This window comes from Juglans microcarpa x Juglans regia, chromosome 4S (assembly GCF_004785595.1).
Source record: "Juglans microcarpa x Juglans regia isolate MS1-56 chromosome 4S, Jm3101_v1.0, whole genome shotgun sequence".
Lineage (NCBI taxonomy): Eukaryota > Viridiplantae > Streptophyta > Magnoliopsida > Fagales > Juglandaceae > Juglans > Juglans microcarpa x Juglans regia.
The window spans coordinates 23,819,155-23,832,720 of record NC_054601.1 but is presented as its reverse complement, the minus strand read 5'-3'; the positions used below and the strand labels follow the sequence as shown (position 1 = coordinate 23,832,720).

General features: G+C 32.9%; 1 protein-coding gene across 1 annotated transcript; it reads left to right on the top strand.

The window, feature by feature from the left end:
- The first annotated feature begins 3,311 nt into the window (after positions 1-3,311).
- LOC121261878 (putative receptor protein kinase ZmPK1) lies at positions 3,312-5,831 on the top strand. Its single transcript, XM_041164285.1, has one exon. The coding sequence runs from the start codon at positions 3,312-3,314 to the stop codon at positions 5,724-5,726; it is 2,415 nt and encodes an 804-aa protein (XP_041020219.1). The 3' UTR covers positions 5,727-5,831.
- The last annotated feature ends 7,735 nt before the right edge of the window (positions 5,832-13,566 follow it).

Genomic DNA, 13,566 nt, shown 5'->3' with positions numbered 1-13,566 from the left:
GTATTTTTTTTTTCTATCATCTAGGTTCATCTATATGCTGACATTTCAGGGTGTGATAATGTGATTTATGCATTTAAGTTTGTGAATGTGCATAAAAATTATTTGGAAATAATGGCAGGTAGTGAACATTAGTATTGTGAATGTCCAAAAACTAGCAGGTACTTTTTGTATGCATAAAAAATGAATTTGCATCCAAAACTGTTTCTCTAGTTGACTGCATATGGGATTGTGAATGTGCAAGATAATTTTTTTGTTAACATCTACAAAACTGTCAACTAGAGATGCTAATTTTATAGACTGTTGGATTCAATTAATGAAAATGAATATGATTGTTGGAGGCTATTGGAGATTATTAAAATAAAACATAAAAAGTGTTTAAAAAATAAAAAGAAAGAATTAAAGAAATATAAATAATAAAAAAGAATAATATTTTATTATTATAGAGAGTGTGATGGATAATCCAATATAGACTTCAAGTTCTGAGTGATTAGTCAAAAGCAAAAAAGTTACATATTAGTCAAATTTTGAATATTGGGATGGCTAATCCAATGCTATTGCTCTAAGATAAGTAATTTGATCATAAATTAGGATTAATACACGTTAGCTAATTATATACATTACTATTAAAGTTAGTTCTTTTGAAGCCAGTATTTATGTACCACATATGTCATGATATCTGCAAGCACACCATTCTTCATAATTCATAATCATGTTTCATTTCGTATATCACAGTTATGTATGTATTATGCATCTTATTCATCTTATATCGTATAAGACACGTAAGTTTTCATAAGTTCAAGTGTAAGATAAGTTCTTTTCAATTAATAAAATGGTCATTTAGATGCATCGTACTAATGCAATTTTATGGTTGGATGTGCAAGTCATGGACTTAAGCGTGGTTTACCATAGTATGCTATGATACTATTAGCGGTTCCTCTTGTGGTTACAGGATGTGGGGTTAGTGTACAACCTTGCACACATAATCAAGTGCGTGGGCTAGTAAGATAAGTCATGCATGTTATAAACATATGTATGAATTATCATGATTTTACTCTCACGCATGAAATGTTTTATTAAAAATATTATATTGAGTATGTTTACCTTATAATGAGTTTCTTATTGAGTTTATGACTTATTTTAGTTTGTTTTATGTTTTTAAACCATCACATGTGAGAATATTTATGAAGATAGAGCTATAGGATGAGACTTGGCCCAGGGAGGCGAGACAGAGACTTAAATCATGTATAAAGATTTTAAGTCATGGTTTTTACACTACAAAGTTTGATTTTTTTTTTAATAAATGCTTCCACGCTCTGTTTTGTGTTTAATACAGAACAACTTTATTTATTATGAGGAATTTTTATATTTAGTGCCTCGTTAAGAAAATAATTTAGTCAAGATACTAACTCGGTCCTCGAATTTTCTAAAAGTGACACTTTCATGCTTATCCTTGGAAGAATGAGGTGTTACAAAAGAGGAAAAGTATAAGTTAATAGACGGACCAATAAAAAAAAAGCACCCATTTGAGAGTTTTGAGTCACAATCCTCCACCTCCATTCTAATTCTATTGAAAGTCATGGTTATATGTAGTAAACTAACTAGGTTCCAGTACAGTAGAGTTTGGTCCCTTGAAGCACCACAAGTTAATTCCACGACAATCCACCCTAAAAAGAAAGGCACTTTATGGAAAGGTAAACTTCAAGTAGTTTGTTTCATCTCATCTTAATATTTAAATATTAATAAAATATAATCACTTTTCAATTTTTCTTTCATAATTTTTCATCTAATCATTACAAATTTTTCAAACTCTCATATAAAAAAACTATTCAACTTTTTCAAATCTCAAAATAAAAATAATATTAAAAATTTATATTATAACAATATTATAATTTTATAATATTTTTATTTTATTTTTTCTCTCATTTCCTATAAGTCAATAAAAAGTTTAATTCAAAATATTTCATTATTATTTATAAATTATTTTATTACTATTCATATATTTTTTATTTTATCTCATCTAACTATCCAAACAATGCCTAAGACCAACATATTTCAATTCAACTATTAAAATTTGACAAGCAGCATCTTTATCAAATTCTGGCAAATAGAAATGAAGACTTTTGCCTATTTTCTTAGATAAGCTTGAAGCATAAGCTTAATTTCCCGATATATAAATGCAGCATATTTCCTGGCATAGTAAGGAAAAAGTTGAAAAGTAAATTTTATAATTTGAGTGATATTTGAAAAAAGAATTGTGAAAATTTTTAAAAATTTTTAAAAATTTTTTATTTCACCTCATCTGATTCCGCGTCCGTAAGAAGAATAACAATACGAATATTTAAGAAGTCTCATTTTTCTTCAATCTTATTTTCTCTTATTTTATATAGGTTGGCCCGGGCCCTACACGGCCACTTTGATCGATCTTCGGCTATATGCTATATTTTTATTTATTTATTTATACCTGAAGTCAATATATATATAAATGAAGCAAAAATCAATTGTAGATTACGAGATCGAAAACAGTTGTACTCCAACTAATTGATAGGATACCCCACAACACCTAATAAAATCACACCTCGCCGCCTTGCTTGCCACGATGAACACGACCCTCCATATATATGGATCATGTTCCTGTAACAGACATTGAAAGTAATATATATATATATATATATATATATATAGATATATATATTTTGAAGCCTGCTTAGAAAATAGAATATTAATGATATATATAAATCTCAAATTTATAAGTTTTACACAATTTTTATAAAAAAGTAGACTTCACTGTAAAAAAATGCTCAATTTTTTTTATAAAATAAATTTATACATTTAAAAGTACTTGTCCACAACGTTAACATTAAGCTAGCGAGAGTCAACGTAAACTTGCACCATCAAGCAAGGCCATATATAATTAATTGAGGTTTTAAGCTGCACTTGATCATGACGCTGAATTACACCTCCATTAATCAGAAAATCTTCCATACATGAAGTTTGGTATATAGAGTTAAGATTTCAATCGACTTCTTTCTTGTCTAAATAATGACGTCATAAATGAAAAAGACACGTACGTCAACAATCTGAAAATCTCCATTGAGTTCGAAAAATCAATACTGACGTACAATAATAAAATAGTGATTTCCGGAGATCATGGTTTCTCACCCATAGTCTTTGTCTGAGGAATGGTCTTGCAAACGTTCGTTTTAGTTTATTAACAAGTGGGCTGGGAAAACAAATGGCGAACATTTGCATTCTTCTCCTATATATGCATCTATCGGATGATCTCGACTACGTAACCCTCTTGTATTCTCATCATGGATATCTCAATTTTCTTCATTCTTCTTATGCTCATCCAAACTCCTCTCCTATCTTCATCATCAGAAACATTTGACGTTCTCAGAGGCTCATCTTTATCTGTTGAGAACCCAAGCGACAAACTGGTTTCTCTCAATGGTGATTTCTCTGCGGGATTTTTCCCGGTCGGTGAAAATGCTTTCTGCTTTGCCATATGGTTGACAAGGTCCTCAGCTCCGACCGTTGTTTGGATGGCAAACCGAGATGATCCGGTTGATGGAAAAGGTTCGCAGCTCTCGCTTTCGAAAGATGGCAAGCTTCGCATAACAAACTCTGTCGGTATAACCGTTTGGGCCACCAGAACAGCAACCTCGACCCCTTTAGAGTCCTCGAAACTGCAACTACAGCTCCAAAACACCGGAAATCTTGTTCTAAATCATTCTCAGAGTGGTGTCATCTGGCAGAGCTTTGATTCACCGACAGATACTCTTCTTCCACAACAAACACTAACCAGGATTTCAACCCTTGTATCAAAATCAAGCAAAGTAGACTATTCTTCTGGCTATTATAAGCTATTTTTTGACAACGATAATGTCCTTCGACTGTTATACCAAGGTCCTGTTGTATCCAGTCTCTACTGGCCTGATCCATGGCTTAGTGATCCTGGACTAGCCGGAAGGTCTATGTACAACTCTAGTAGAGCTGCAGTACTGAACGAGTCGGGCTATTTCTGGTCATCCGATCATTTGGAGATCCTAGCTACAGATTTTGGTGTGAAAACTCACAGAAGATTAACTCTGGATCGTGATGGTAACCTTCGATTATACAGCCTGGAAGCAGTGAATGAAGGGTGGGATTGGGTTGTCAAATGGCAAGCGGTGTCGGATCCATGCACGATTCATGGCATATGTGGGCCCAATAGTGTTTGCAGTTATGATCATGCTTCCGGCAGGAGATGCTCTTGCTTGCAGGGATTCATGATCAAAGATCCAACTGATTGGTCTTTTGGGTGTGAAGCAGACTTCAATCTCCCTTGCAATCAGAGTCATGAAAAGCTGTCTAGTTTTGTCCAACTTTCTCATGTTGAGTTCTATGGCTATGATATAGAGTTCCAGCCTAATGTGACCTTACAGCACTGTAAAAACGAATGCCTGACGACGTGTGGTTGCAAAGGTTTCCAATTTAAATTTAGCGCTGCTGACTACGGTGGCTATTTATGTTACCCCAAGTATGAGTTACTCAATGGACAACTTACACCAAATTTTGCGCGAGACTTTTATTTAAAAGTACCCAAAGCTGGTTTTGTCTATAACAAGACGCTGGATGCCGCCGAATCAAGGTTGAATTGCACAGCCGAACTTAGCAGGCAAGTTAGAGGAACGTATGAAAATAAGACACTGAAGCTTTTGCTTTGGTTTGCTACTGCAGTGGGAGGCCTAGAGGTAACCTGCATTTTCCTGGTGCTCTTTTTCTTGTTCATGAGCAGTAAGAATTCCGACCAAGTTGCAGAAGGATACCTCCTGATGTCTAGATTCAAGCGATTCAAGTTTTCTGAGCTGAAAAAGGCCACACGGGGATTCGTTGAAGTGATTGGACGAGGAGGGGGAGGGGTAGTATACAAAGGTATACTGCCCGATAAGAGAGTTGCAGCAATCAAAAGACTCGACGAAGCTAACCAAGGAGAAGCCGAATTCCTAGCAGAAGTAAATACCATTGGGAGGCTTAACCACATGAACTTGATAGACATCTGGGGATACTGCGCAGAGGGAAAGCATAGGCTTCTGGTGTACGAGTACATGGAGCATGGATCCTTAGCAGAGAAACTTACTTCTAACGAACTTTATTGGGAAAAGAGGTTTGATATTGCAGTGGGCACAGCGAAAGGCCTAGCTTATTTGCATGAAGAGTGCCTAGAGTGGGTTTTACATTGTGATGTAAAGCCTCAGAACATACTCTTGGATTCCAACTATCAACCAAAGGTAGCAGATTTTGGTCTGTCTAAACTACTGAATAGAGGTGATCATGATCATTCAAGCTTCTCAAAGATGAGAGGAACTAGAGGTTATATGGCTCCTGAATGGGTTTATAATCTTCCTATCACCTCTAAAGTTGATGTCTATAGCTATGGGATTGTGGTGCTGGAAATGGTTACTGGAAAGAGCCCCACAGGTACGCAGCATAGCTCTGGTGGCGGAGGGGCGAAAGAGCATACTAGATTGGACACGCTGGTGAGGGAGAAGATCATGCATGCTGATGGTGAAGCTTCAAGGGAGTCGTGGAATATTGAGGAGATTGTAGATCCAGGCATGGCCGGCAGATATGACTCGGCTAAGATGGAGCTTCTGCTCAAGGTGGCTTTGCAATGCGTTGCAGAAGACAAGGATGACAGGCCCACCATGACCCAGGTTGTAGAGATGCTTCGCTGCAAAGACTAGGTCAACTGATATATCTAATTAAGTTAATTGTAAGAAGATTAATTTATAATGTTATTTTTTTTTATAATACATCGAGACGCCAATAATGTAGCTAATTAATTTGAACTTTTTTTATGCAGATTGGTTACAATTCTTTAACACGTTTTGATATTATTATAATTATTTTATTCCGAAAAGTTTGCATGGTTATATATATATCTTCCTAATACTTAAAAGCGTGTATAAGATCTACAGTAGTGAATAGTGTTTCATCCAGTTTCTCGTTGTTTTTTCTCTGTTCTTTCTCGTTGCATTCGAAAATTCCGTTGCCTTCTTCGTTCAGTTAGCGTGATCTGCACAATCAAAATATCTCAAATGATAAAATATCTAATCTACACACTTCAAATTCAGATTTACATAACGATTCTCAAACTCAACTACACAATTTACAGAACAATTCTCAAACTCAACTCGAGGAAGGAAAAAAAATTTCCGTGAGATTTCTTCTCACCGTTGGTACGCAATTCTCTTCTGATTTCACCTCTAACTTCTGCATCTTGTTTCTTTTTTTTCCTGTGTTTCTCGCATGTTTTTTTTCTTTCTACACCTCAAATGGGTTTCTGGGTTTCTGTGAATCTCAGATTCACAGTGTGCGACGGAGACGCAAAGGGAACCTCGTGGTGGGTGACTCTGCTAGAGGTTGTCGTCGGTGTCAACTGGTGGAGGTGCGGTGGCTTGGGTGGCTACCTACGGCCGCAGAATCGGTGAACAAATGGGTGAAACCCATTTCGGTTCGGTTTCCTCGGGGGAGAGAGAGGGCTGCGCGTGGGGGACTTCGACGGTGGCTGGGATGGTCGCCGCCTTGAGGGAGACTCCTCGGTGGTGGTCGTGAGGTTCGGCGGCCACGTACGGCGGCGTAAAATGACACAAATGGGTGAAACCCATTTTGGTTCGGTGTCCGTGGGGGAGATCGAGGGTTGCGCGTGGGGGACTTCGACGGTGGCTGGGTTGGTCGCCGCCTTGAGGGGGACTCCTCGATAGTGGTCGTCAGCTTCGGTGGCCGCGTACGGCGGCGGTAGCTCACATAAATGGGTGAAACCCATTTTGGTTCGGTGTCCGTGTGCGAGATCGAGGGTTGCGCGTGGGGGACTTCGACGGTGGCTGGGTTGGTCGCCGCCTTGAGGGGGACTCCTCGATGGTGGTCGTCAGCGTCGGTGGCCGCGTACGGCGGCGCTAGCTCACATAAATGGGAGAAACCCATTTCGGTTCTCTTTCCACGGAGGAGAGCCATGGCTGCGCGTGGGAAACATTGGTGGTGGCAGGGATGCTCGTCGGCGTGAGGGGAACACGCCGGTGGTGGCGGTGATCATGGCCGGGGCTCGGCGGCGCCGGGCTGCGCTGGAGGAGAAGAAGCCCCGCGGATAATCGCCTAGGAGAGAGAAAACTTAGGAAGAAAAATATCTTCCTGCAAAATGAGTTAAAAACGTTTTTATATGTTTTAATATTTTACAATTTTTCATCTGAAAACATTAAATAACACTAAATTCTTTTTTTTTTTCTTTACAACTTTGCTTTGTCCTTACTAGAATATTACATTGTTGAATTTTTTATATAGGTTGAACTCTGTGAAGTTGAAAGTGGAAACAAAATATCCCAACAATTAGCCACTTATAAAAGTGTCAAAAGTATGAATCCTTTAACTTTTTAGTTTCATACTGTGAATTAATAACTGGAATAATCTATTTTTTTCTCTGATTCTAAAATCTTTTAAGTCATTTATTTAATGTTATTTATTGAATAATTTACATCAATATTTACAGTCTTACTTATATAATTATATGTAATCAATTATTGAAATATTGAAAATTTTAAAAATTGAAATTTCAATTAAAGAATTTAATAAAATAGAATACATACTCATTAAAAATAATATTCTGCATAAACTTATACTCTAAAAGATTATTAAAAAATAAAATAAAATAAAAATTTTGTGAATATTAATAAAAAATTTTGTGAATAATAGAGATGTAATTTTGGATTAAATACTTATTGAATTTTAAGAAATGAGATATGACAGTTAAATAAAAAATATTATCAAATTAAAATATTTTTAAATTATAATTCTGTAATTATACCTCTTTTACTATTATCTTACTACTAAGCAATTTTTTTTTTGTTTTGGTATTTATATTTCAATTAAAAACTTCAGAATTTATTCTTATTACATAATATACAATAAAATTAATTGAATCAATTAATTTTATAAAATTTGCCATTCTTTTGCTCTTTGAGTTTATTTTTATCATCAAGTAATATCAATTTCTTGAAGTTATAAACTTATAAATTAACATTCCGACATAATTACATGTTATATCTTATTAGTTATATATGCATATTTATCAAAAAAAAAATTTTAACAAAATTGCTATAAAATTATTCATAAAATTTTACCAACAAATTTAGTTCTATATGTAAATACTTACATCAATACTTAGAATTTTACCCATATAATTATACATAATAAATTATTAAAATGTTGAAATCTTTAAAAATTGAAAATTCAATTAAAGAATTTGATAAAATAGAGTACATATTCAATGAAAATAATATTATGCATAAACTTGTATTTTAAAAAATGCTTCAAGATTCAAACGAAATAAAAATTTTATGAATATTGATAATAAAGTTTGTAAATAATAAAATTTATTTCTATTGTAAATATAGATTAAAGTTTGGGTGATGTATATTACCACAACACACAATCAACTAAAAAAAAAATTTTACATTTTTTGGGTCATGTTAAGGACAAAATAAGAATTGTGTTTTTATAATTTTAAAAACAATATTTATTTATAAGAGGGAGGAAAAAAGTTGGCTTTCCCAAGTCAAACAAAAAATACAAATGAGACAAGAAATATATATAAAAACTTGCAAACAAAATATGACATTTTCATAGATTCTTTATAAAAGTGTCAAAAATATGGATCCTTTAACTTTTTAGTTTCATACTGTGAATTAATAACTGAATTAATCTATTTTGTTTCTCTGATTTTAAAATCCTTTAAGTCATTTATTTAATATTATTTATTCAATAATTATTCTGCATGGACTTTGAACTGTTTTAAATTATAATTTCAAATTAATTTAAAAATAATACTACGTTTTAAGAAGATTCTTCCTGAAATCTTCCACTCTAGATTATCTAGAGTATTTTGCAAATATAGCAACTTCTATATAAAAAAGAATCTACTACATTTATCTTCCCAAAAAAAAAAAAACGATCTCATCTCACATTTGCATCCAACATATACTAAGATAAATCATATAAAAATAATACTATATTTTATTTAATGAAATAGAATTGCTTAAAACATTCACTAATAATATTTTATTTAATTAGTTCTACCTGTCTTAATTGACTTTAAACTATAAGTTTACTTCTTTTATAATTTCAAAATAAACAAAATACATTTGCCATTTGAAAAATTACATCAATATTTACAGTCTTACTTATATAATTATATGTAATCAATTATTGAAATATTGTAAATTTTAAAAATTGAAATTAAACTTATACTCTAAAAGATGCTTGAAAAATAAAATGAAATAAAAATTTTGTGAATAAAAGATGTAATTTTAAGAAATGAGATATAACAGTTAAATAAAAAATATTATCAAATTAAAATATTTTTAAATTATAATTCTGTAATTATACCTCTTTTACTATTATCTTACTACTAAGCAATTTTTTTTCCTTTTGCTATATATATTTCATTTAAAAACCTTAGAATTTATTCTTATTACATAATATACAATAAATTAATTGAATCAATCAATATAATTATATAATTTAATTTTATAAAATTTGACATTCTTTTACTCTTTAAGCTTATTTTTATCATCAAGTCATATCATTTCTTAAAATTATAAAGTTATAAACTAACGTTCTGACATAATTAAATGTTATATCTTATTAGTTATATATGCATATTTATCAAAAAAAAAAATTTTACAGAATTGCTATAAACTTACTCATAAAATTTTACCAACAAACAGTTCTATATGTAAATACTTACATCAAAAATAAATTTAATTTTATGAAATATCACATTCTTTTGCTCTTTGAGTTTATTTTTATCATTAAACAATATCATTGAATTAAATAAATTAAAAACCTCATAATTTATTCTTATTGCATAATATAAAATAAAATTAATTGAATCAATCAATATAATCATATAATATAATTAAAAATAAATTTAATTTTATAAAATTTAACATTCTAAACGTAATTTTACTACAAAATAATTATAAAAATTTTTACAGATAATCAATTATTAAAAAGTATTAAAAAGCACATGTATTATTTAATATTTAGCAGTTTCAGACTTTACTTTCAGTAACGAAAAAACAATTATGTAATATTTAGTCGTTTTAGACTCTTTTCTTCTACACTAGATGTTTATATTTTAGAATAATTTAATACAGGGCAAACGTGCATCGCACGTAAATTCACTGCTAGTATATATATATATATATATAATTTGTTATTCATAAGCTACTATTTAGTTCTATTTCTCACATTTGACAATTTTATATATTATATATAAAATACTTATTATTCATCAGCTACTATTTATTTTTATATTTCACATCTGACAGTTATATATATAAATATATATATATTACGCTACAAGAAAACTGCTTATTTGTTGCCTGTTAATTCCAGCGAAATGACTATTGACATCCAAAATGAATCTGTTTTAGTTACAAATGATCTTTTTACCGCAATTAAATGGCTACAAAAGCTCGTTTTTCTTGTAGTGATATATATATATATATATATATATAAGATATGAGTACTTTTCATAGAATATAAAATTGGGGTGGGCAGTGGGGCCCCGCCCCCGCCCTTCATCTACGGCCCCTAGTGGGGGCGAGTGGCTGGGAGGGTCCAACTCTGCCCCGCCCCGCTTACATTTATATATATATATATATATATATTATATACATATATATAAACATAAATATATATATTTATATTTTACAAATTGTGTCTATATAAATATATATTACAATTTGTTAGACTTGTTCATAAAAAATACATTGACAAATTTAAAAACTACATAGTTTACAAATTAATACACTACAATTTACACAAAATATGTACTAGCAAATTTAAAAATTACATACATTTTAAATTATAGTCATATTTACAAAATTTAAATTTATAATTTGAATCTAAAATTGTATTTTTAATTACTTTTGTACTTAAAAATAATTTTTAAATCATATAAATGTAGTGTTTTTTTTTTAATGAAAAGATGAGGGGTGGATTGGAAATCCGCCCCGCACCCCGCTTGCCCCGCCCTAGCAACCTGGGGGCGGGGGATGGTGATGAAATCTCCACCACCCCTATCCATGCAGGGCGGGGTGCTATGAAGGGATGTCCCGCCCCGTAGAGGACGGATAGCACCCTTAATATAGAGTGTAGGTAATGAATAATGGCTGATAGAAAAAAATTATTCTTATATGAAATATTTCTATAAGAAGAACGCTCTTCTTGTATATATATTTTTTATTGACATAGGGCCTGTCCAAATTTATTTAGGGTGAAGTTGATGGGTTCAATTATATACGTGGATAAGTTAGAGCATGTCTATTCATGGGGTGAGGAGCATTGATATCTTTCTTTATGGTCAACGACTAGGTTCTAGGTATCTATTTCATTAACTCGAGGAACTTTGGCTGGACGTTGGATTAGCAAACGAGATAAAGTGGTTCTTTAATTAATGGTTTTTTTTTTTTGGTTAAAAATAATTGGTTGCTTTTGCTTGATATTGCGCAATTTAAAATTCGTATAAATTTTAGCTATAACATCCGGACCAATCAAGCTCAATTTGTATTATTATTATTATTATTATTTTATTTCCACGTTAACTTTCCTGCATGTTTTATTTTTTTTTCTTTCCGTCTATATTTTTTTTTTTCACCCCTAAGTTTTCCCTCTTGTCCACGGCATGCATGATCTTGCATGTCTCTTGCCTATTTTTTTTTTTCTCTAGGGTTTTTGTCAATCAACTATTTATATACTTGTACTCCTCTCCTGAAAATGAAGGAGCCGCAAACCTCCGTCGAGAGTCTTCGTCCCCGCAAGGTCAACGCCTCACTCACACGACCCGTAGCCCTCGGCTCAGCTCATCACATTGCACTCGTAGCCAACCACCAGTGTGTATGAAGGAAACCTAGGAATAGCACTGCCGTCACCTTCCCCATCCCTATCGTGTGCAGAAACCAACGCCCTTGTGCACTAGCCGCTTCAGTTTTTCTTTTCTTTTCCTTTTTTCACTCGGTTTACCACTGCCACCGCACCACACCTTCAAGTAACCACAACCCAGCGGTTGCCACCAGCGTCCTTCCCGTAGCAGCAACCCCACGGATCAGACTCTACACTACCGTCGCGCCCCGCCCTAAGCCATAGTTCAAGCCACTGCAGGTCCCCTGTTTTTGACACCCAAAACAGAGTCAATCGTCCCTCCTCCACTGCCAACGACTGAAGCTCCCCAACCTTTTGCCGCTGTACACCATAGCCCAGTCGTGAGTCACTGCTAGGTAGATCTCCATTCACTACCGTAAGCTTTCGTTTCCTTCCCCTGTGTTCTCTTTTTCCCTCACTCTCCGTCTCCCTCTTGGTGCTCTCATCTCTCTCTCTCTCTCTCTTATCTCTCTCCCTCTTAGACTGCACCGTCACTTGCTAAGGAGGTCGTCGCGAAATTTTTTCTGTCCAGCCACCAGGTCTGCCATCGCACGGTGGTTGTGCCTCTCGGTGAGTATCTCGCACTTTCCCTTCCTCACTGTAACTTGTTTCGTCTTTCCGTAGCCTTTGTAAGACCACACGTAACCTCTAGCCAAACTTTCAACCTTTTCACTTAACTTTAAATTACATCCCTACCCTTTTATCTGAAAGTCATAACAGATTGGTTTATATTTATTCATGTGAGCTGGGTGTTTGTAAATTTGTTGAAGTATATTATTAGTAATAATGTATTTTTTAATATATAAATTTTAAAAGTACATAGTAAGTGCAAAATGTTATTTTGAGATCTTTAAAGAGAAACTAATTAGTCTATTTTTTATTAAATGAAATTTTTACTTCCTAACTTTTAATCAGTTTTGTTATAATTATGTTAAGAGAATTTTTTTTTTAACTAGAGATGTATTTTTGTGGCATAGTTGTATTTAGTATAACATTATTATGCAATTTAGAAATAACTTAAAGTATAATAGTGAGAGGAATTAAGTAGATATTGATGATTTTAGAAAATGATGATATTTTAAGAATTATGAGAATTTTAGGTTTTGTGAATTTAAAATATGTTCTTTTAGTATTTTAGGTTTAAATATCGAAATACGTGGTTGATTGAAAATTTATGAGAATTTCGTTATTATGTTATAGGTGACGATTAATTTTTGTTCGACATTTTTTAGGAAAATTTTGGAAAAATTAAGAAGTCCAGGTAAGCGGAGTTCCTATGCTAGACTTTGCATAAAATAAAATGAACTAAGGTCCTTTTTGGAAAATGTGCATGTTTTGCTATGAAAAAGAATTTGAAAACAACCTCAGATATTTGTTCTGCATTACTCATGAGATTTTGTTTAAGAGGAAAGTATTTTCTGTCATAACTGATGTAGACGTGAGCTTATTTTTGACATTCTGTATCTGAACTTTGAAAAAGAGAGCGAATATGAAATTTTGTGTATAAGTTATGTTTTGTGATCTGATTCTGTTCAGTACTCTGTGTTGATAAGATGTGGCACTTAAAAAATCTTTGGCATGACTTTCTGATTATGTTCTGACTTT